This window comes from Periplaneta americana, chromosome 13 (assembly GCF_040183065.1).
Source record: "Periplaneta americana isolate PAMFEO1 chromosome 13, P.americana_PAMFEO1_priV1, whole genome shotgun sequence".
Lineage (NCBI taxonomy): Eukaryota > Metazoa > Arthropoda > Insecta > Blattodea > Blattidae > Periplaneta > Periplaneta americana.
This window is the reverse complement of record NC_091129.1, coordinates 95,387,676-95,414,496: the sequence shown is the minus strand read 5'-3', so window position 1 is coordinate 95,414,496 and position 26,821 is coordinate 95,387,676. Positions and strand designations below refer to the sequence as shown.

The 26,821-nt window shown below is 32.1% G+C and overlaps 1 protein-coding gene across 27 annotated transcripts in view; it reads left to right on the top strand.

The window, feature by feature from the left end:
• LOC138712124 (ankyrin-2-like) overlaps window positions 1-26,821 on the top strand; it is a 512,384-nt gene that overhangs the window by 178,687 nt on the left and 306,876 nt on the right. For 24 of the 27 annotated variants that reach the window (XM_069843559.1, XM_069843553.1, XM_069843566.1 and 21 more), the window contains 5 exons: window positions 2,950-3,073; window positions 5,716-5,733; window positions 7,506-7,730; window positions 8,778-8,938; window positions 10,104-10,315. In XM_069843559.1, the coding sequence (XP_069699660.1) occupies window positions 2,950-3,073; window positions 5,716-5,733; window positions 7,506-7,730; window positions 8,778-8,938; window positions 10,104-10,315 (740 nt within the window). The remainder of the gene's footprint in view (window positions 1-2,949; window positions 3,074-5,715; window positions 5,734-7,505; window positions 7,731-8,777; window positions 8,939-10,103; window positions 10,316-26,821) is intronic. The other 3 variants (XM_069843562.1, XM_069843564.1, XM_069843561.1) reach the window with 1 other exon arrangement.

Below are 26,821 nucleotides of genomic sequence, written 5' to 3'. Positions count from 1 at the left end.
ACAAGTTAATCCTTATATTTTTGCTCAATGCATGTTCATATTAGTATTACATAGACAATTTTGTTACATAATCGAGAAAGAAAATACTGCATTATGTCTAAGTCAGCGATTCTCATACTTTTCCCAAGTTCCTCTTGAACTCCAAAAAAAGTGGGGCTCCCTTTAAAGCTTTCAACAAAATAGTAATGAACTTAGACAGGTTTACGATAAAACCATGTTATTGTTTCAATATCAGTAATAATACGCTGAAAATATGTAAAAAGCATTAAGTCTTACTTATCTGTAAGATTTGCTATTTTAATAGGAAATCTTCGTTATTGAATAAATCTGCCAGTGTATTATTTTCTTAATTTAAAAGGAAGGAAACTTCAAGTCTAGCTCAGATCAGATATCCTCTCTGTTGACTCATTTGCTTTTGATAGTTGGTATAAGCATCGCTAACATTCACTTATTTAAATTTTTTTCCCAACAATAAATCCATTTATATATATATATATATATATATATATATAAGCTGTGTAGGCCTACCACTGTTTTTACATACCAGAACCCATTTTCACTCTCTTAAAATGAAATGTCATTTTTAAGGTTTTAACAAATTTATCTTTGGGCTCCTCCCCCCATGGAGGCAGGCCCCACAGTTTGAGCATCGCTGGTCTAAGTCATATCACCTGTAAAATGCTAAAAGCACCTGAAAATGCATGTACATTTGGCCTTAGTCTAACAGGTTGCATATTAATCTTATTATACCTATATAAGTTAGTAAGTACCCAGAGTGCGAATTGAATATTTTCTCCAGGGGAAGACATTAAAATTTTAATTGTCGATGAAAATACTATCCATAATAATTAGTAATGTTAACCGATTCATATTATAATCGCACTCTTCTTATATTAAAAGAAGAAAGAAAAATCGTTGTTTTTTGCATTAATGACGTCATATAAAATACGGAAACTATACATTAGGCATCTGGAGGGGATAAATGATATGCCCCTGGCAGGGACAAATTAATACCTTTCGAGCAGGGGACATCAGATTCTCCAGGGAGCGACCCTTGGCATCCCCCTGTCAATTCGCACCCTGTATGCACCTACTGAAACTATCTACTGTAAAGCAGTGCAGTGAAGCAAAACATTTCGATCAAATACATGTCAGTAATAGATAATAGTCTAACTATAATGAGTGCTGTCATGGGGGCCATACGACGTCATACTGAGTATGGGAACCTAAAATTGTTTAATGAATCGTATGGGGAAGAGAGAATTTCGCCCATATGGAGCCATACAGCGTATGGATGTCTCAGTTTTGCACTTGGGGATCTATATTTTTACACGGAGATCTATACTGATCTTAAATCATCTCTTGCTGTTCCTAATTTATCTTCTTTGATGTTCATAAAGATAAGTGGCCCACCCCTACAGTGCTGGAATCCAGAAATAGGTATAAAAGTATGGTATTTTCCCAGAAAGCTATACCAAAAGAGGCACAGATTTCTTTTACTTTGCTGGCTTCTGTGTGATATATATATATATATATATATATATATATATATATATATATATATATATATATATATAATTATAAACACATGATTTTAGTTTGCAGCCACAAATACCAATACTAACATAAAAATCGTTTGATATTAACCTGTATATTATAGTGCATTGTTGTAACCCCCCCCCTTGTTACTATTTACCAACATAACATGTGAGAGATCCAGAGCGATTTCCTAGGGAAATGGTTATATTTGTAAAAAATGGAGAGGGGGCTTACAACATTGCATTAGAATATACCGTACAGATAAGTATTAAACGATTTTTATGTTGTAAGAATTTGTGGCTGCAAAATAAACTATAATATACATGACACAGAAGCCAGTGAAAGAATGTAAAATAGTGATTTCTTTGATGTAGCTTTTCTATCGAATTACAGAAAGGGAGGTTCAAAGAACCCATAATGCTGCACACACACGTTCCATGATTCATAAAGATAAGTGTGCCTCTAATGTGAGAGTTTCATGGGATTTTCTTTAAATCAATCTTGTTTTACTTACAACTAAATGGTAGGTAAAGAAAAACAATTTCTTTACTGCTTTTTAACATAAAAACATTCATTAAAGACTGTCGGATGAGTAAAGAGAGGGTAGTAAAATATATTTCAAGGGAGGAAAATATGGGGTGGTGCATATGATCAAGAAAAAAATTACCATGACAGCACTGGCTGTAATGTTATATTTAAAACACAATTTTTCATTTTTAATGACAAATGCTTAATCACTGACTCAGATTCTAGTATAGGAATAAAGCACTGCGATATCTGAAAGCATTGAATCTGCTGCTCACTTTGCCGTCTAGACTTTGTCTTTGGTGCATCACATAGAGTTGGATTCACATTCCAACAAAGACAGTATAATCACAGTCTAGTATATACAGTCACGAAGTTCAATACGTAGTAAATATGCATCCATAGATAGTTGCTAACCACTAGGATCGCTAATATCGCCTCATTACAGACAATGCGAAATAGTACCAGCACAGTCTGTTGTTCCTAGCACTCTCACAACTCAAGTTTCGTGACTATATACTAGACTGTGGTATAATTTTGATTGCGATAGTAATAACGAAAAAGGATAATATGGTATAATGGTGGATAAAGGGAACTGAAATACCCTACGAAAAACTACCTTAATGCAGTTAATGTTCACCACAAATTTCACTGAATCTCATTAGTATTTGAAATCAAAATCTCTAGAGTGAAAAGGCAGTACAGTACTTCTATTGAACTAACAGTATTCCAAATTTTTTCAAAATTGTTAATGATTTTCGTCTTATTTAGAAGTTAGACTTTATTGCTAATATTCCGATATTTTGAGTGAGTGTTCCACTTTCTTTTCTTATATGAAGCTAAACATACCGTACTTTATATTGCTACATGTAATTATTTTTGCAGCTCCTCCAACAGCTGTGGATGACACCATCAGTCCACAACATGCAAAGGAGAGTTATACCCATTTCACTGCCACAAACTACACACCTGACAATATTGATATTAATAGACACCCTATCCACGTGGGGTGAGTATAAGAGAATGTTCTCTCTCTCCTCCGTCTCTCCTTTTGTCTCTCTCCATGTCTCTCCCCGGCTCCTACTTTCTATGTGTCGCACTGTATACATAAATGAGGAGAGTCAATAAATGAGAATAGTAAATACCATAGGCTTTATTGCAAATGTCGCCTAATAAGTTCCAATGGTTTTCCATAGCGGTATTTATTAGACTGATTCGAAAAATAAGCAACACATTTTGTTTAAAAGAATTCTTACACTGTAATAAAACTATTCCATGAAATGGATCTCATTATCACCTGAAATTAACCCTCGAATTCGCAAATTATCCTATAAGATACAACAGGCTAATAGGCATATGCTATAATTTTAATAGAACAATAGAAAAAAATTGGTAGGAAAATTAAAATTTCACAATACTTTAATATTGTACAACATATAAAATATGAACATTGCGATAGTTGTTTTCTTTACAGTCCGCTATGGTTTAATAAACTAACTTAGTGTGAGAAATGAAGTTTTGCCAATTTAAGGATTAATGAGGTACGGTTACCGGAAAAACACGTTTTACTTGCACACATTTTTTTTATATATATATATATATAAATCAATAGTTTACTTTGTCGCATCACAAAGTCGAAATATTTTACAGCTTATTTACACATTGTAGCTACTCCAAAATGTAATTATTAAAAATGCTATAAAATTAATATTCACAAGAAGAAATTTGAAATGAAAATAAAATCAGACAAACCACAACACTATTGAAGCCAATACATATAGACACTGCTTCTAAATCAGGCACTGTTAAGCGAATCATTTTCCATCATACATTAAGGACAATTTTGTGTTCTTTGTAAAACAAGTTTCAATTTTGACCTAATAATCCTAATAGTATGCCTGTGCTATGCTTAGGAAGTTTGGACTGAGTTAGTACCAACATGATGTCTCATTGCTGCCAGAAATGTACCATACATGGAAACTTCGATATTTCTTTTCTAGATCTCAGGTGTTCCACTACACTGATTCCTCTTGTCACGTGGAGTCTATAGGAATGTTAGGTACCAGTACCAGTATGCTTGATTGCCACAGTGTACATTAAATAATTGAGCAGTTATTAGTGTAACAAGTTAGGTAAGGTTATATTAATGATATACGGATAGTAACGTCATTTGCAATCTCTAGGAACTATATGACGTAAGAGAGATTATGATAATAGTAACAGTGAAATTTGGCTGTAGGAAAACCCAAAGTATTTATGTACCGTTACTGGTGTAAAGAAATTTCTGCAGACATCCTTTGTATGTTATAAATCACTAATGTCACATAGAGATGGTTAAAAACCATTTTCTTCCTTGAATGAAACCAACTGAAATTAATTCAGTATAGTTTATGAGAGATGTAATTTCTTTCTTTAATTTTAATGACGAAATTGCTATAATGTCTTAAACCAAAACCCTAATGTAGCTTCGGGTGAAGTAGGGTTCCCCATGTTGGATATAAAATAATAATAATTTTATTGCCATTGCACTAAGCCCTATTTACATGTCGGCTTTGTTGTTAGTGGCTGGGTTTCCATGGCCAGTATATTCCTCTGTTAGAAACTTGAGACAGAAACTCCTTGCGATATAACACGATTCTAATGACCGAAACCACTTTCACTTTTAATCAGTAGGTATGAGTACTGTACCAGTTATGTCTTCCCCTGCTCTCCCATGGGATAGTTGTTCACGTGTATTTGATATCCATAGACTGAATGACTTCAGAGATCTTAATGAAATATAAATATAAAAATGTGTGTGTTTATATGGTAAGTAGTCTACTACTTGCTGGAACTACAGTACCTACTCTCCAAATTCTAACAATCTACCCTAAGCTAAGTGTTAATCTAAGTTTATAATCTAATCTAATGTAAACCTGATTAGTAATTTGACACAAGCTGCCCTAATCCAAATCAACCTAACCTAAACTAAGCTAACCTAACAATCTAATTTAACCTAATCAAATCCAACTAAAACAATCCAATTCAACTGAAGTTCATCTAATCCAATGTAGTCGAACTCAGCCTGTTATTAAAACATAATGTAGAATATTACTACATATTCCGTCATAAATATAATACAGTATATGAACTACAATGCTAGAGGAAGTAGCCTACAGTACAGTACCAGTACTTATGCAAATTCAAATTTTTCATACCAACATCCTTTATCCTATAAAAAACATAAATAAAAACTGTAATAATTTTCTGTCTTATCAATTATTGTGTAGGCTACTTTGTGCAATAATAAAACTGGGTGAAAATTACAAAACTTTGTAGGGCCTAGGCCTATAACTTCCTGAATGCTAGTTTTTGTAACTAACTGCCTTTGGACATGAGTAAATTTTAGTGTTGGAGTAGAACTAAAGAATGTTACAATAACTGAAAAATTAAAGTGTAAAAATTCCTAGGCTTTTATTATATTTTATTTTTTCAGTTATTTTTATTATTAGTTTTACTAGAAATTAGTTCATTGTGAACACTCTTAACACTGTATCAATGCAACTATAGGTGCTGAAAAGGGAATTTTTATCCTGGTTATATGTTATCTATGTGTACTAACATAATATATTTCCTTTTATTTTTTAACATCTTCAATTGGGAAACTCTCAGGAAACTCCACTGGAAGAAGTAAGTATCTGAAGTACAAATATATAGATATTCCATTTTCAATCTTGAATCTTTAATAAATATGTCTTTAACTGGTGATGTAGTGTTCTATAATTACGTTGTAGAGTAGATAGAATGTACTGAGTAGGCCTATTCAAGTTAGTTTCAGTAGCATATACTGTTAACAATGTATACTGTATCAAACTAGAAGACTAAGAAGAAGTGAAACGAACTTCGTGATCAAAGCAGTTCAGGGAAACAAACTGTTCTTAGATAATACTAGTATAAAAACTTAACAAAAAGTAAATAAAAATGAAGCGAATATGGAACCTCTGTTATGTGGTAGAAATTAAATTCTGTGAAATTGTTAGTTTTCTTTGAACACCCAATAAAAATTACAAGAAAAGACATTTGAAACTTTTTAAATACCGGTATTATATGAAGGGTACAGAGAAAGAAAGAACAGAGTCACAATTCTCATACGGGTGACGACATCATCTAAGTCAGTATATTACTGCAAAATTTATGTGTTTTTCTTATCAAAACTGGTGAAGGAGAATTATCACCACGGATACAGGTATCCTTTCATACATTTTCATTAGGAACAACAATAAATTTTGCAGTAATATACTGAATTAGATGATGACATGTTCGTTCTTTCTCTGTACCCGTCATATTTAAATCAAACGGTAATTGCTTGTTTATGTACACTCCACTTACGTTATTAATTGCAGTCCAAGAATAGCATAAGAACGTGCTTAAATCCAAGAGAATTCTCTCCTTTTAATACATTTTGATTGTGACAATGCATTCAAAATTATGTGGAAAATAGTAAAAAAAATTACAATAAATAAGAGACTCGTGCAATTTTAGTATTCTAATTGCGTAATTTAGAGATCAGTAAAGTAAATACTGGTGACTATTTATTTATTTCAAATTCTTTTACATAATGAAAATTGTAGAAAATAATAAAAAATATGGTGAGATCAGAGCTGGTATAATGTATCGTTAACTGACATTAATTTCGTACATATTGACGTACAGGGGCTGTTTCATGGCACATACATCATCTTACGAATTTCTGTCATCCACAAAGAACAAAACAGAAGTAAGCGCAACCTTCAGTATAATGAAAGTGTCATTCATAAAGTGCCGAAATTAAACACTTCGCATTATTGTTGTTTAGTCAACTGTTCGAAGACAAGTTGGAACCTCATAAGTGACACAAATAAGACATCACTTATGAGGCAACCAAGCCAGGAGATAATGACGTAGTGTAGCCAGTTCTTTTCCCCTAATACTATAAATTTATTCAACTTTAACTATTTAAAGATAATAACAAAAATTCTCACTTCAATAACATGGTAATATTTCTCGACAAGATGTCCCACAAACACTGTAAGCGATATCTATTGAACACTGCCCACTAAGATATGGATATTGAATATACAGAAAATGATTAGTGGCAAAATCCACCCCTAATTTTTTAGTCTACAGGAAGACATCCTTTCATTGTCAGATTTCATACAGTAATCTGATGATATATTTAAATAGTCCAATATGTAAGATATCGAGTCTTCAGAGATAGCTCCTAGAATAGTAAAATTAAATATAGGACTCTAAAATTCAATATGCTGAAAGATATATTTAAAGTATTGTCAATACCTGATAAGTGGGAGTAATTATTCAATTTATAACAATAGCAACAGTATTTGTAAATATCGGTATTTAATATGAAAGTTCTTAAATATTATTAAGAAGTGTTAACAGCTGTATGACATTGTGTTTTACAGTTTCCTGGTCAGCTTCCTTGTGGATGCTCGAGGTGGCGCCATGCGTGGCTGTAGACACAGCGGTGTTCGTGTTATTGTGCCTCCAAGAAAAGCTGCCATGCCCATGAGAGTGACCTGCCGTTACCTGAAAAGAGACAAGCTGAGTCATCCTCCACCTTTAATGGAGGGAGAAGCTCTTGCTAGTCGCATACTAGAACTAGGCCCAGTTGGGGCTAAGTTTTTAGGGTAAGTAGTTTTTATTCTTGTTAGGATAATGCGTTTTTAAGAGAAAATTGCTTATCCCTTAAATATTTCAGCTGTATATATTAAGTAAATTATCATTTTCTTGGTAATTAAAGTATGTTTAATAACTATGAAGCATGTCGTAGATTTGGCGTAAAATATCTCGGTGAGAAAACCATAAAAGATCACTTATAAGTTTACAAGTATGCCTAAGTTGTGATTGTTATCATACAGTATAATATAATATTCATAATGAATACGGTACTTCTGAAATACCTAACTTACGTAAGTCAGTGTTTAGAATTCACTCACAGGAAAAAAGATAATTAACAAAAATATACATACATTGTAATAAAATCCAAAGTTCGATAAATTTAACAACATAAAGTACATTTTATTTTAATTTGTATCATATATTGACATGAAAGACTGCGAAATATAAAATATTTCTTATTGTCGGTATACAAAATGTTGTAGATCTTATTAAAATAGTACAAAATGTTGTAGATTTTATTAAAACATACTAATTAGAATCTTAAAATATTTATAAATGCATACCTGTACACAGTATCTTATAAATCAACTAATGAGTTAGGTACGCAGTGCTTTTTTTTATTTAATGCTTAATTCAGAAGAAACAAAAATTGCACTGAAGTATAAATTCATGGAAAATGGACCTACAAATTTTACTCAGCATTATTTTAAGGGGTGTATAGAAAAAAATCGTTACATACATTTCGAGGAAGTTCTCATTTGCTATAGTTCTTTGCTAGGTACCTTTAAAGTAAATATTCTGATATATTTTATGCATCTTTCCATGTAAATTAGCTAATACATGCAGTATATGAACAGAACCAACCCATTATTATGAAAGAAGATACTTTTTACTTATCGACAAATTAATAAATTAGCAAATGTGGTAAACAACCATTTTGATAGCAGGGATATTAAATCTAGAAGTCGATCTTTTCAGTATCTTGTGTTTTTGATATAATGAGTTAACACAGAAGCTAATATTTTTAATACAAAATTTTACTTCTTTTTTCTTAGACCTGTGATTATTGAAGTGCCACATTTTGGTTCTCTGAGGGGCATGGAACGTGAAATTGTTATTCTTCGCTCTGACAACGGTGAAACATGGCGTGAACACACCTTGGAGGCAAGCGAAGAGGCTGTCCACGAAGTGCTCAACGAGAGTTTCGAGGGCGAAGGTAAGGACCACAAAACGAGTATGATATATTTTATAAAGATCTCATAGCAGAATTAAATGGAATTTTAAAAACTAGAAGCAAAAATTGTGACAGACAACATATAGGCCCTACAATTTAATTGGAATGTAAGCGAAGTTCAAAAAGGTGGGAAATACCAATCTATTTTTAGTGTTTATTTTTAATAATAGCTTCATAAATAATTTTTTTTTCGATAAACAAAACATGCATTCAATAGAGTTTTACTCTTCTAAAGATCTGGTTCGTAATTTTTTTGAGTCCAAATCTAGGGTGTTAAATAGTAAATTTATTAATTAGTGTTACCTGATACAATGGGGTAGTACCGAACACGTATTTGGTTAGTGATGTTTAATGGTGTAAAATAGTTACTGGGGTAATACCGATCATGTATTTGGTTTTTAAAAAGATATTTTTTCAATTTCAAAAATATGAACTCAAAATACTATTCCAAACTTTAAAAAAAAACTCTGTAATATGATCACATACACTTATTAACATAAGTTATCATATCTCATTATTTCGAAATAAATGCTTCCATAGAACATGGACTTCCGGACAGAAATATTGCAACTCGAAACCTTCCAAATTTGAAGAGAAGCATTTGAATATATTAATCTGAGTTGAGTTGCGTACTGGTATCTCTAGAGTACCCAGCAGTTTGTAGGCACCTAACAATGATCGGTGTTATTTACGAAAGAACAATATTTTGAACTCAAGGCAGCCAGCAAAAGGATTTCAAAATTATGTTTTATTAATTTACGCATATTATGAAGAAAAATCTAAAAAGGAATTTACAATATTACTTATTCTTTGTTGTCCACTATAAGTACAGTCCAGAAACTCTTTGTTGCAGAACCAGAAAAAACTGATTTTCTTCCATTTTTGTTGGAATTAGGCCTAACTAACGTGAGATTCTGTTGAGTAGAGCTGTGTTGCTATGATGTATTTTTCCTTACAGTACCCATCTATCAATCTAATTTTATTTCGGTTACATTATTTGAAATAAATGTTATAGAAGTTTAATAGTTAAAAAGTGAAAATGATCGGTTTTACTTCGCCATATCGGAATTACCCCATTTTACGGTATTTTATGAAATTAAATAATATAAATATTAAGAAAAATATACATTTTCATTCTTATTTTTAGAACTGACTGCCTTAGAAGAAACAAGTTCTGGGCGCATGACAAGGATCCTCACAACAGACTTCCCTCAGTACTTCGCTGTGGTGTCACGCATCCGTCAGGAAGTGCACGCAATAGGTCCAGAGGGTGGCATGGTGTCGTCCAGCGTGGTGCCTCAAGTACAAGCTGTCTTCCCACAGGGCGCTCTGACTAAGAAGATCAAAGTTGGACTGCAGGTAAACTTGTTTAAACCTCGCAAAGGCACATCTGCAGGGATGTTGAAAAAGATTACTGTTAACCATGTACCCAAGAAAAAGCGCTTTTCTCTTGTTTGGTGAGCATTCATAAAATCTTAATTAAATTGGATCACGGGAATAGAAAACTATCAGGGCTACAAGAGAGAACATTACAACATTTTAGGAAGTCTTAATCAATGTTAAATTAAGACTTTTTTTCTGGAAGAAAATGTAAAACCACGAGGGTAATGGAGTTGAGTTAGAAAGTGATGTTAAAATAAAGTATCGATATCATAAAAATTCAGTAAACTAAAATAATAATACTGTTACCAACTTTTCTTTTTAAATGTGTGCATACGAGATAGTATTTTAAATCAAAAATAACTTCAATTTGACATTTAAGTAGAACATTTAAAACTGTGTCTCTGCTATATGTAAGTTAAAAATAAAATGCTACGTTAATTTCAATTAAATTAACATAAAATCATCGTCTGTTACATTAGCCCTCTTTGGACAATCCAGGCTTGCTCTTTTTTCTTAAGCTTACACTGTTACAATTCTGAATTAAATATTTTTAAACTGCTTCAGTGAAATCCCATTCTGTGACTGAGATTCCCCACAGTGGCAACAGTGAATTCGTTTGGCAGGTAGAACATTCATAACAATGAAAATTTTGTGCATTTCTGAATAACTTTTGACTTGTTCTAGATCTTAAAGCTCCAATGCTAATGTAAGATCTATGCAATACAATAAATGAAATGAAATTATATTAAATGCCTTTCTTTAGAATTCTCATAAAAGGTATCTTCCAAAGATTTGTAGTATTCGAATTATGTTGGTTGCATAATATGGGATGCCGAAGAAAAGGTTATTACCGTCCTTAAAAGGAAAAATGCGTAGACTGCTGATATGCTGGTAGTAGGTACTTCAAGTTATGAGTCATAGTGCCTGTTTTTTTAAAGCGTCCATAGAATAATTTGTTTTAAGCTGTAATATAAGCAACACTAAGAGCTGAATGCAATATTTTTCACAGCATCAATATAATAGCTAATGTTCTCTCAGATGTGTAGCCACTTTGGTCCAATTTCATACATGAATTATACACCAAACAGATTTTAAAAATGCGTCCATCTAAGTGATATTTGTAAGTTCAAGTATGCTATGCCAAATATTAAACAGGCCAGTCTGGGTACCTTGAAATTTCATATTATGTACAAATATTATTTAATTTTAACTCGAGAAACATACAATTAATTGTGATAAATTAATTATTATTATTACCGGTATTATTTTAGATAGTCAAAATGTTAGGAAATAATATGATTTTCATATTGCCATCAGTTGACATTTATTGGCATATGCCTGTAATCCTGATCATGCTTGACCAGAGTTGTTAATTCGTGTAGGAAATACATAAGCATGACTTGGGAGACAGTAATTAGGACATCCAGTCTGTAGAGATGTAGGATATTCATGGCAGTGATGCATCATGAGCATAACTTTTTATTTTATTTTGTAGATTTCTTGTCATATCTACTATCTACCTGTTTTTAAAATGCTACCTGATTACAAGTCATTATATCACATTGTTTATATTTTATTTCCAATGGAGGTGACATTCCTATCTCGATTTATTCCTCTGAAGTTAGAGAATATTGGTACGGTAAATACAATTAAGTAGTAAACCCTAAATGCCTCGTTATAAGTCACAACTCATTTCTAGGAATTACTTTATAATAATTTTATCAAGACTTTCATTGCAAGCAAATTGTGGGCATGATTTGACACTGTTTTCAATTTTTGCGGAAGTGATTTTTCCCCATACAATTCCACGTTCCATATTTTAAACCTGTTGTTTTAAAATCTCTCCTTTTTTAATGAAACACCAGCCAGCAATATGAACCAATTAAGAAATACAGATCGAACTAAAGCTGTGAATCAACTTCAGCTTTGAAAGTTTGTATTAAAATTTGTGCCATTTAACCTTTTACATTAGCCTACGCTGATTAAACATGGTTTTTTACATGTATAGTCCAAGTTGCTAAAAGAGTGTTTCTGCTTCTAATTGAACATATACCAGTAATTAAGAGTTCCAACTGGTTTAATAATTCTCATATATTGTATATTTTCTTCCTGTTCTAATTCTTGAATCAGTGTTTCGTGCATAAGCTGATTCCCTATCATTTTCTTGTGTGGTATGTGACAAATCAGAATCTTCATGAACTAGCTCACCAATTCAATTTCTTTTAAAACAATCTCGGTTCGTTTGCGTACTTCGTTTATAAGGCAGATGTTGAAATCTCTGTTACCATCATTGCTCTAGAGCGAATACTGTACAATTCCACCAACTGTAATGATGGCTTTACACACACACAAACATTGTCGGTTGATATTCATCAAGGTAACTGTTGTAATTTAAGGATGCATAAGAATGACTGTCACATTTTTGCGTTAATAAGTTGAATCAAGAATGCCAAGTTTGGACTGAAAATTTCAGTCTCTGCGTTGTTTCATAATTTCAACTGAAAATTTAATAGAAAAACATAAGTGAGTGAAACCCATAATTAGTGAAAGGCGTAAATAAATGTTAAAGTTAAGAATTTGTATAAAGCAGGTATTAAATTTACCAAAAGATTTCAATTAAAAAGCCAAGAGCAGAACTTCTGATTACTCAAACTTGACATTAGACAGAACCATCTAAAATTGGCAGTTGACCTGCTACATGAATGCTGCGGGTGGGAAAGTCTTACACTAGCTTGAGAAATGAGGAAAGTTGGGTTAATCTTATTCTAGATAATTAAAGGCAGATTAAATTTTTCGGCATACTTTACACGAATGACATGTCTAGTATTACAGGTAAAAGTTTAAATTTTTGGGAGATACTTTAAGGAACAAAGTCAACTCTCTCAAGTTTCAATTAATTGTGTATTAGACTTTCTACAGAAGTCAGGCTGTTCAGGAAATAAGATATTGAATGCACAATAGATCTTGAAGGTCAAGGTGGATGAGATCAGAGCCACTTCGCAATCATACTTATTCTACGTAAAGATTAAGTTTTTGATCCTAGAGAATCATCTGTTATGGTTACCATTAGTCATTAATGGAGAAAGATTCACTTGGGCGCCAGGGATCGAAGCTGGGATTCCCAGTGTCGGAGCGAATTTTTTTCCATTAAATAACCAATAGGCTATTTATTCTAACTTAAATTAAACTGGTCGAATCTTAAGTGAAGCAAAGTTAAACTTTACACCAAAGATATCGGTAAATGTTCTTTGGAATTAAAGAAATAACATTGGACAAGAAATTCTTTCAAATTACGTGTTCCAACAGTTAATATGACGTAGATATAAAACGTAATATTTTCTACTTCACATTTATAAAGTTGTAGGCTATTCGTGTGAAACTTTTGTAGGTAGTAACCATATTCGAACAGTGATATTTGTTAGTCTTTTATTAATTAATATAATAATATTGTAACGGTATTTACGGAAACACACTTTTGTTGTTTAAAAGTGTAATACATGCTCTAAGCAGTTTTTGCTGAGAGAGTCATGTACCGCCATGAAGTTATTAATAGTCCTTTCGTAATTTGTGTCATCAACAACAGTTATAAAAATAAAATACTGGTATCGTACCAGATAATCTATTTAAGCCATGACAATAAAACTGTCGCTGTTGAGTCCGCAAAATAACAGATAAAAGTCAATTTGTACAGTTCACTACTGATACTTTTTGGAAAATATTTAAAGTGGAAAATTAAAGTAAGATAATATAAATTAATTTTATATAAAATTCTTAAACGACTTACTATTAAAATGTATTCGTTTTTCTGTGGCATACATAAGTTGATATCTTATTCCACTGCGTCACTCTTCCACTAATAATAGCCTCAATTTAGAGGTTTTGATAAATAGGAATAATATATTGAATTACAAAAGAGTAGTATCAATAGACGTTTATTTACGTATATGTACCATGTAAGATATTCAATTAAATGTGCTTTAACACAATACGAGTGTGATGTGACAGGCTAGCATACTTCGAATGAGGCAGAATGACAAACAAAATGATCTCGAGAAACATTCCTTCCTATTTTCTGCGTCAGAGACGGAAGTTTACCCATTATAGACGAAATAAATATACTTAAAATTGTGAAACGGTAGGGCGATTCTATGTGCTGGGAAGTATGTGAGTTCAACATAATAGTAGTCACTCAAGTAAAGAAGTCTTTATTGTTACTGGCACGAAGTGCTATTTTTTTTTAAAGCATGACAAATCTCATAACACAAAGTGTGATTTCAATCCATATAATTACAGTTAGACAGCATGTTTTTGAAGAAATGTACGATGTCGATTTTTTTATTATAATAAGTTTAAATGAGAAAGTACAATGACACGTGCCAAATAATATTCTAGAGTTAACAGTGAAATAATTCGTATTTTGGTAGGTAGTGACATTTGACTTCAAAAAAAGTCAGCTTTTGTTAACTTAGTTTTTTTTAGTAGGTTATTTTACGACGCTTTATCAACATCTTAGGTTATTTAGCGTCTGAATGAGATGAAGGTGATAATGTCAGCGAAATGAGTCCGGGGTTCAGCATCGAAAGTTACCCAGCATTTGCTCATATTGGGTTGAGGGAAACCCCCGAAAAAACCTCAACTAGGTAACTTGCCCCAACCGGGAATCGAACCCGGGCCACCTGGTTTCGCAGCCAGGTGCGCTTACCATTACTCCACAGGTGTGACTTGTTAACTTATAGCTGTGTTAATTTCATTCACTACTTACAATTTATTGTAGTGAGCAAATTATTAATGTAGGAAAGAGTGTAAGACCCCTAAAGTAATCCATCATTGGAGAGGTACAATATCCGAAAAACTCAAAGATTAAAGGAAAGTAGAACACAGAGTAGATATAAATAGAGGATGTAACAAAAAGGTATGTCAGAACTTAGGGAAATATTCCTCACAAGTATGTGAAAAGTGAAATATGTTGTATGAACATGAGTCCAGAAACTATTTTCTTGTTAGAGCTCTTTTCCTAAATTCTGCTTACATTGTATGATGAGCAAGCTGTCTTGTTTTTGTGCGAGATACCATCATAGCAGTCGTGTACATTACACCTCATATCAGAACAATGAACACCAGAACTGTGGGAAACACACAGAAACAGAATATACGATACTCTCCACCTCATCTCCAACCACCATTTGTAATTACATTCCAACCGAAATAAACAAAAGCATCTACATGTAATCAGACTGTTCTAGTGTGGGGTTGTTTTTACATGATAACTATGATGGCATTCCACACTAACTAGCTTGAGCGAGTTCTAGAAAAAGTTTCTGGACCCATGTTCGTACAAAATATTTTCATTTTCTGCATGTGAGGAATATGTCCCTAGAGTTATGACATACATTTTGTTACACTCTGTATATCAAAAGTAAAGAGTATCAAATTTTTATCATGGAAAACGCATACATTTCCTAATATTTAAATTGCAGATGCATAAAAAGTTAGAGCCATAATATAATACAATTTTTACAACGTTATAATGGATCATAAGGAATATTTTAAGAGGCAAGACATGACTTTTAGGCGCAAAGGTTTTTTCTTTAGGTACTCGCTATTACAATATACTATGTGAAAAATAATATTCTTAAATTTTCATGTAGAGCATCCATTTCAAGTACAAATTAATGTTAAAAATGTAACATTTTGTGTAGACTTTTAGAATTCAATTATACGTTAAAAGTAGACTATTATTGTAACAGTGATCTGAAAATTTCCAGAATTTTTACGGAATTCATTAATATTAATTATAGTAAGTTTTGGTAATCAAATGGAAAAAAATTTGTCAACGTAACTAATCGCAGAAATATTATCATAATATTCTATTTTAAAGATTGTCTTATTAAGAACTATCGGCAAATAACTAAGCTCCTTACATAATTTGTTTCTGAGTTGCGTGTCCTTATACTGATACATACAAATTTTTTAAAATTATTTGTTGACACATTATATACCGGTAATACTAAGTGAAGGAACAAGTATAAAGTTACGTGTTACACTTTAAAATATTCCTATGCTAAATGACCCATTATGAGGCTGTAAAGTTACTACATCATATTCTGACTGCAACTTCTATGCAACTGCAATTAAGTACCGGTATCATCTTATTTATAAGGATTTTTGTATGCATTCACGTGCAAGTCTCCATAGGTTTTTCATTATCATAGGCCTATAGTTTATTCTAGTTCAGTGATCATGCTACATCACTGATAACCCAAGCCTTGGTATGTTCGTCACTTTATAATTTTAGTGTTTGTGAAAAAGAACATGTTATCTTAAAAAAAAAATTAATGTCCGTATATTGACTTTTCTTAGACTCTGAAATGCTGGATTGGACTTTTGACTAATTATAATCGTATGCTCTCTATGTCGTCTTGTATTCAATTCGTCAAAATATACATTAAATCAACATCCGCCCAGATGTTTAATTGTGGTAGGTGTAAAGATAGAACACAATAGATACTTCATGCACACATGTAAATCTTCATGAAATGTGACATCTCCCAGATGATAGCTTCACTTAGTTTATAGGAATGGAGAAACTTATTCTTGCTTTGTACACATTTAGTGTACGGCCAAAGAAAGAAGTTCTGTGGTTGGTTAAAATGTTTCTTCCACATCATTGTTTCGTTTCTTGTCACTTGTTTGTTTAATTAAATACTTCTACATAAGCACTGTTTCTTAGCATATTGCTGCACTATAAATTTTGAAAGAAATGTTGGTGTATTTTATAATATTTACAAACTGGACTTTATTTCCAGATAGGAAATATTGCATTTGCCATGTTTGTTTTGTGATGTTCATCGTTATACTCGTTTATGCAACTCTTTCAAGTTCGATTCACAATCAGTAGACACCAACATGTTTAATTGGATGTAAGCTGTCCAGTGTGGGCAGAAAAACTTAAACTGTTTTAATAAGACTAATTATGACTTGGTTACCTTTACTGTGGAACCCACGGTTTGGTTCTAGTCTTAATTTCAAGTTTTTCCGATCTCTAAAAAATTTGTGCTTTCGGCTATTTCTGTATCAGTTTGACTGGTTAGAAAGCAGCGAGATAATGTTTAGTCTTGTGCTGTTGCATTTCGTATTTGTATCAAACTGTTAAATGTGATCATTTTCTCAAATGTACTGCGGTTTGTCTAAAAATAGTCTAATTCTTTTTTTCTCTAATATTATTGAAGCTCAAATTTAAATACATCTTAGTTCAGATGTTTAATAGAGTAACTTACTGCTTTTAAAACTATGTCCATGTTTGATATACTTTCTTCAGTGTTCAACAACTCTTCATATTTCTGTTCCAAGATCAGAGTGGGGCATTTCTGTCCCATCTTTGTACCACCACTTTATTACTGCCGTTTTCCATATAGTTCATATTGATGAAAGCAGATTTCGTCTTCAGTGTGAGACTGTCCAGTAAATCACCATCTAAGGATAATAGGACCTATTTTTCTGTAATTAAATAAGGCATTGAAGCCCATTTCTACAATTGCACACAGTTTATAAATTGTGATGTGCCAGTCCTGAATATTCAGCTGACCCACTCTCATTTTCTTCTTCTTCTTCTTCTTCTTCTTCTTCTTCTTCTTCTTCTTCTTCTTCTTCTTCTTCTTCTTCTTCTTTTTCCATTATAATTGTGCAAGAGCAGGCTGAACCTGGTACCACAGTCTAGTATATACAGTCACGAAGCTCAATACGTAGTAAATATGCATCCATAGATAGTTGCTAACCACTAGGATGGCTAATATCGCCTCATTACAGACAATGCAAAATAGTACCGGCACAGTCCATTGTTCCTAGCACCCTCACAACTCAAGTTTCGTGACTGTATATACTAGACTGTGCTGGTACTGTATGGATTTTAAAACTTCTTCAAACTCTGATGAATTTCAATGAGCGCAACGTGATCTCTCGGAAACACATCATTTAAATGAATGCTTCATATGAACGTAGATGTCAGCCTTCAACTTAAGACTTGAAAGAATCGAGTACTACTCATATATTATATACTGTTATTTTCATAGGTACTGAAAAACTTATACTGGTATTCAATATAAAGTCATGAAATTAATATTTACTTGTTCTTCTTTCTTTCATTGAATTTCAATGAGCTTTCACAGCACTTAAGTGAAAGAACTAAAATAGTATTTTCTTAAGTTCTTATCTACCGAGGTAAAATGTACGACTCCATCCAAAATTGCTTCTCACTCTATTTTGGTCCTAAATTCTCCCTTTTTCATAAATCTTTTCATACCAAGAAATACACTCAATTGCTCTGGCATTCAGTCTTGATTTTGGTAGAAAATGTAATTACACAGTACCGTAATGAAGCACATTTGCTTTTCTAAAAATAAATAAATAACTTTAATTAGATAAAGTTGTACATATTTAGATGAATAAGAATACCGGTATAAAATTTAACTAACATTAGTTTAATTAACAAGTTAGAAATTAACCTTAATTTGAGAACAATTTTGTCGTAGGCCTAATTTGTTATTAAATTATATAAATTTTATGTCATTCGAAATTCCTCTTTTTAAATTGGCTTGTGAAAGAACAAGACTTTCAGAGCAGACAATACGTTTCTAGTAGAATGATAATGAGATAATATTCGTTTAATAATATCAGTTAGGCCTATAAGTAATCGTTTCTATAGGCCTATCTAATAATTTGCATTTAATTTCCTTCCTTTTATTATATTTTAACCGTAAAATTTGGAGTGCATAATAAATTCAGGGAATTTCCTTAGGAATTACCACTGCACTAAAACATTACTGTTAATAACACTTTTCATCTCCATTACTGTACCGATAATTTTCATTACATAGGCAAAATGAATAAGCATGATTTGCTTGTAGTTACTTTCAAGAATGTCACTGCACAAGGAAATATATTTTTGTGTGAGTTTTTAACTAAAACCAACAAATGATAATATGGTATCATAGGCTTCGTATATTCTAGCTATTCTAGCTATTTAATAATGTGACATAGGGAAACCTTTTAGCTCCTTAAAATGCTGGGTTAAACCTATTTGCAGTATTTTTTTTTTATAATTAAGATATTAGGCCTATAACAAAACATTGCCGTATTTTATATACCGGTACAAATTCTTCATAATTTACTTCAAATCGAGAATGGTTTTCAGTGCTATTTTTCAAAGCTTTATGTATGGCAACAAGTCCCATAACAATTTGTAATTCAACGTTCAGTACACAGCTTATATAAGAGCAAATTAACTTCCTATTAAAGAATTTTACAGTCATAACATAATGTAACTTAAAATCCTATGTCCAACATAAATTTTCTCCTGTACCATTTTGGATGTGCTGTACTCATTGCCATGCACTTCGCTCTGTAGAAATCATTGGTAGAAGTAGTTCATCTCTAGACTCTAGAATATGCATGCAGTTACTTATGTTAAATAAGATATTTCATATGTAGAGTTTTTTTTTTATAAGTGATCCAATGAAAACATGCTGTCGCTTTAGAAACGTAAATGGTGTGCTGTAAACCGAAAGACATTTTCTTTGAAGTAGTTTACGTGATTGCTTTTTGCTTTAAATCTATAATGATGAGAAGCAGTGCTTGTGAAACTCTATAACTGGCAATGATGTAACAGTGCATGATAAGAAATTAGTTTCTTTATGTAACTATAAAGTAGTGAGTTAGTAAAATTATTATGAATTTATGAAAATATATTTTTCGACTTTTTTTATCTTACATATTTATATTATTACTTGCAATTCTTTATTTCCGTCTGTATATACTATAAGGTCTGCATGTAGTAATTATTTCATTTGCTAAATAAAAGTCATATAAAAGAATTTAAAATGTTTTACTGGTACCGATACCTTAAATTTTAGCAAGTGGTGAGGTAAAACATATCTTACATCGATTATTAAATCCTCTGTTAATTTGAAAACCTGTCTTGTTTTATTGGTGCATCAACAAACAGTACCAGAATTATAAAAAAATAAATTTGTGGGTGTCATAAAAATAGTAGTAGGCCTAAGCATGATTAGCTTACTATAATTAGCAGATATTTTTACGATAATCGAGTCAGATCCATATAGGGCTTGAAGTAATACTTTTAATTGACTTTCCTCACCCAATATATTGTTTATAGGTAATTGAAAATTAAGTTTGTGAAAAATCACTTCATCCGTCATTTTACATAGCATTTTTATTTTACCTAACTCAGCAAAATTAACTTTACTTAATAACCATTCCAGTGTCTGGCATGAGACGATGTCAAATAGAAGAAATTACTCTTGTTAGCTTCAGTCAGTTAAAAATATTCTCCCTTTTTTTGAAAGAAGTAAAAGATTTTCTCACACATTCATGGAAACTTTAGAGAAAATATATATTTTTTAAATTTATTCTCTCCCTTCAGTGGATTGTGTACCGATTTCTTTTCAAATTATCTTCAATAATTTGATCCTAGGAGTGTCAATGTCATTCAACCTTCTGTTAAGTGTAGAATAAATAAATCTGTACTGTTTATAATGAACTGTTTATTTTTATAAAGTACTTTTTGTGTCATGTATAATGTGAAATAATAATGCAGTACGCATGTGATTATATTATGACAATACAGCACATTGATGCAAAATACTTTATAAATTTACAAGAAAAATCAATAAATCAGATATGTAACTTAATTTGTTACAACAAAGTTTAACATCGAAATATAATATCATTGAACTCTGTAACAGATACTACAGAATTAATTTTTAAAACCAAAAGAATGTAAATGTTCCCATTTTCTTGAAATCAAATTCATTCTAACTTAGATTATTTACTTATCATTATCGTTACAGTAGTTTTATGTATTTGTTACATATTGCTTCACGAAAGTTACATTTTCTGTTACTTGTAGTCTGTGACACTTCACTCATCATACTGTATTAGCGACAATTTAGAATACATATAATTATTCTGTTCCTACCTCCAGCTGACATTTTCAATATCATTGTAAATATTATTCGTCATACATTTTTATGATTGTTTTGAAATTAAATGTTTATTAGAATTTAGATTGTGCTTGTTGAAATGTTGTAGTTTTCTGCAAGTTCCGTTTGTTTATTCATTTATACTAGTAACATTATTTTACAGTACAATATCTTCTTTCAAATATATTAATAAACGTAGTCAGTGTAACTACGATATATTTAGTAATATTACGTCAGAATATGTGTTAAAATATTATTTAGCCTATATAGAAAGTAGGCAGAATAATATGATTAATGGGTTATTAAAACGGTATTTAAAACTTCAATTATTTGGATTATCGCAAAATATGAATTATAATTTCTCTTTGCAAGTTCTGAATATAAATAACACATGCATGTGCTCGCTGTGCTTACTAACAATTGTAAAGCAGCCACGACTAGACAGAGAGGTATGATGCATGGACTTGTCTCCCATTGAGCTGAGCACCACTACCATGATATTTAGCCGTAGAAGGTAATTAATTAACTGCTTTACATATAATCTGCACTCTGCTACAAGTTATGTCATAACCATGCTAGATCAACATCTACGCAGTACAGTATTACTTAATATTTATTGTAACATAAGAATGAAAGAATACAGTACAAATTTTAGGACAAATAATTTCTTGATGTTTTTAGATGATATGCAAGTTAATATAAATGCAGTGTATTTGCAAGTAGGGACGTGATTTAACTACACATTGTGGGTGTCAGTATAATTTAAAATATTTTTTACCTTTTAAAATTGATATTGTACGAGGGAGAGTCAAAAAGTAACCTTAATAATTGTTTTATCAATTGAATATATACAATACGACTACAAACACTTCATCACTTTTCAACATAGTCCCTACTACGTTCAATGCAAGTGTTCCTGTTATATTATGTTGAAAAGTGATGAAGTATTTGTAGTCTTATTGTACATATTCAATTAATAAAACAATTATTAAGGTTACTTTTTGACTCTCCCTCGTATATATGTAAGTACAACAACTCTAACATTGTAAACTTGAATGCATTATTTTTATTTTTATTTCCTCGACATGTTTTAAATTATGTTATAGTAAAAAATTCTCCATTTTACGACTATTTAAAAGACAACTATTTATAACCGTTGAAATACCATATTAAAGTCGTGGATAAAAAGTGAAAGAAAGTGGTAAGGTAAACTTAAGTAAACATAAATCTGCTGAATATAAAAACCAGTCCTTTTATCAGAAGTCATGAGCTGAAAAGGGACTCTGTCCTTTTCCCCTTAAAAAAAATATTAATTTTTAACCACCATAGTTTTCCATGACAAGTGGATAAGCACGAAATATAGTTTTATTGGCTAAATTTAGAGAAGTGTAATGTTTGAAATTTTGTAACTCGTAAAATATAATGTAGGCCTATTAACATGAGGAAAAGCTTCATTATTATCGAGCTCTATATTTAAAAAGAAAAATTAGCATAATTTAGTTCCGTTTTATGAATGACAGTTGTTTTTACATATTCTGTAGTCGAAATTACTTCTAAAAGTACCTCTTTATATGATTAATAGAAATTGTATCATATAAAAAATTTGTTTTGTGACACCCATACTCTGTAGTTCTTTCAGGGAACTCTTATTTTTAATTGTTTACAGTAGGAAATAATTGGTCATGTTAAGGATAAATAGTGTTATTTCAAAGATTCATGTAAGAAATAGGAAACTGTTCATGATAATGTTAGAAGAATTAAAAGGAATCTAACATTATAAGGTATTGAAATCTTGTATACGACATGGACCCTACTTGCAAGGTCATCTAATGGCGTGTATCTCCCTAGAACCTTGCATGATATGGATAAGAAGAAGGAAATGTGATCAAGGTGCAGTATTTGGTTTGAGAATGATGTGCATGTTGTGGAGGACACCTATAATTTTCCCATTGTTATTGCCAAAATTAAAGAAGAAATCTTGAATTGTATAAATTTAAATTGATAGGAATATTTTTAGCAGTTGCTTTAATGTTTGCAGATTTTGAATATGTGGAGAATTGTAGGTGTGAGTTTACTGCATCTTGATACATACTGGGATGACGGAAGGTTGTGAGGGACATTGTTGGTCCCGATGTTAATGTATGGCTTATGCTTCTTTTCATGACATCCTACTGTTACTAACCGTGAACACTGGTTTGCCATTGCACTTTCTAATATTTATATGTACACAAGTTTTTGAGTGCCCAATAAACTTAGTTAAACTATGAACGACTTGGTGATTGGTGTCAATTAAGAATCTCGGGGTCTAACAACAAGCAGAGCATGGTTCGCAATGTGGCACTCACAACTTCTGCTGGAAGGTTTAACTAATTTTATTGGGCAGAAGATTAAGAGAGCAGGGAAGAAGCTGTGATCGGATACGGCACTGTGCAGCTTCTTCCTGGGCACCGACTGTGCTGTCGTGTTGCCTGGGTGTTATGCATCTCTCTATTTCGTTCTCTAGCAATTTGCTTGCGTCTTGCTTCTGGCAGCTTTGTTTGATGAATGCTACATCGAGCCTGCTTGTGTGCTGTTTACCCTGCGTTCCTTCCTTCCTGTCTGGGCACGAGACTATCTATGTTGCTTCATACAGCTGTGTAGTTCGATACAATGGCCACTTACGCAGATAAGCGTGAGAAATTTTCAAAATGGTTACAGAGTAGACCTGAGAATACAATGCCTATTCTCAACTAACGTAAGCAACATAGATCAGTGTATCATGTTTACAGGCAACTGCTTTACAGTTCTCCTGCAAGGTCTCCCATCATCCAAACACAGAGTACGATACATTCTTCTAATAAGCAATAAGGTAGGATAAAGATAACTTAATTATACATCTTGATTACTTACTTTCATCACTTAAGATTTGTTATAGAAATAACTTCGTGTCAAATTGTAGTTGGAAATTTACCTTAATTCACTAGTTTCGGCTTCACTGCCAGCCATCTTCAGAACTAGTAAGGTCCTTGCTTTTTTCCGCTTTCTTCTAAAGTTGCTTTGATGGTGGATGTTAACATGCAATAGTTGTAACGACTTCTACATCAGACAAACTGGATCATTTCAAACACAATACAAGGAACACATCACAGCCATAACCAAATCACACAATATCTCAACATACGCAGAACACATCACAAACACCAACCACAACAACAGCAACATAGAAACAGACATGGCAGTATTACACATTCAACCGAAAAATCAGAAATTATATACACTAGAACAGTATGAAATATACAGACACACAAAAACATATCCACAACATATACTCAATACACAATTAAATTTCAGAACACACACCCTATTTGACTCCACACTACTAACATAAACGTACCCACCACCACAAGCAGTGACCTCACTTGAAGATGACCAACAGTGAAGCCGAAACTAGTCAACTAAGATAAATTTCCAACTTAGTTTAAATTTAACACAAAATTATTTCTTTAACAAATAGCGAGAAATAACTTAAATCTCTTTTAACAGATGAATGTATAAATTCGACGTAAACAACCATAGTAAGTAATGTTCCTTAAGTTAATTTATAGTAATTTTTTTATAATATTCCCAGTAGTTAAATTAAAATTTGCTGCCACGATGATCTAGCAGCTAGGGCACTGGGCTTATAATCCTGTTGACCTGGAATCAAGCTCTGGCATAGCCCAGATTTATAATTTGTGTTGGGAAAACCCGTGGTCCAGGTAACACAGGGGTTTTTTCATGGAGCTCCAGCTCCCCTGTGGCATCCCAACAAATCTCCATCATCATCTCATCTCATCTCATCTCATCATGGGTGTAGCGTAGACCAGCCTCCTATGGTGCACCCTGGGCTGCGACTCTGTCGGTAAATTGATCCACACAACTGGCTTCATATGATTGAATAACGATTAGTCAAGTACCCGTCAGTACTGTATATAAAACTTTATCTTGTAAAAAATAAGTTTGTTTACACTAAAAATCTTCTACATACATTTAATTTTTAAGACATGCATTATGTGATCTGTCACTTACTTACAACTCAATTCAAGGTACACTGGTTCAGTATCAACCGAGACGAAATAAGTTCTGAGTTCAGCTGCCATGTGCTGAAAAAGTAAAGTTTTTGGTCCCATACAATAGATTAAGTATTGTATTATCTCTTTGTTCATAAATGAGGATAACAAAGCAAAATTCGCAATGATTTTATTAACTCTGAATAGCTTCCGTAATTTAAAATAATAATAATAATAATAATAATAATAATAATAATAATAATAATAATAATAATAATCACGTAGCTTCCAAGGAGTTACGCCACAGATTGACCCATTCCGGTCTCATATTAGAGGTCGAGAAGTCTCTTAGTGGTCTTCCAGGGTTTCTTGTACTCACTAGAGTGTAATTTCTTAGCAATCTAGTTTCGTAAAAAGAATTTTGACGGATTTTCAGATGACAGTAACATAATCAGGGCCGGGTATTTATGGAGATCGCGAAAATCACGACATAACAGATATAGCTACAATAGATTTTTGCTAATCTTTACGAATTAAGTGATACTGATTAATAATATGCGGATAAAACAATCACGACAAATCGCGAAATAGAGTTCTAATAGCGAAATATGAACACATTCGCGAATTATTACTATTGTGTCATTTTATAGCGACTTTCTTATTCTGAGTTTTTTGAATTTTTTTTTTATCACTTGAATTTGTTATACATATCCAAGTACCCTACATTACATGGTATTCCAGGTGTTCTGATTATGTTAGTGAACTCAAAAGACGGAGAATTCAACATTTCACTAATAATCTGAAAGTGTTAATTTGAGGGCTGCAAGTTTTTTTTCGTGTTAAGGAAGGTGTGTTAAATACAGTCTCAAGCTAACAAATATTGTCTATTAGCCATACCACATCTTTACCAGAATCCAGAGAACCTTTAATGTTAATTATTTGGAAAGTAATATTCTAATATTCATACTGAATTAATACTCCAATTCTAAAATACGGTAATTGTGTTTTCCAAAATGTCCATTAATCTCTGTCAAGAGTACAAATCAATCTCCAACAATCTCTGCCAACACCAATATTAAACACAAATGATAAAATTAATCTCCATAAATACCTGCCCCTGAACATAATCATTACGTGAAAATTTACTTCCTTTACACAGACAGTGTTACCGGTATGTCAAAACAACATTTCGTAAAATTTAACTGATATTTGTTTTGTTTTCCACGATTTACATCTACCCCGCGTTATTGATACGTAGGTTATCACAAACTTCTCAAGTTATATTAAATTCACCTTGACAAGTTATGGCAAGACATGTGAGAGTTTCAAGAAAAGTTCTTAAATGATATTTTACGTAAGTGACTAAGAAAACTTTTAAAGCACACATATGCAGCCTTATAAAGAAGATGCCTCTGCTAGAGAAGATTCAAATTAACTTACTATTCAGATTATTTCAT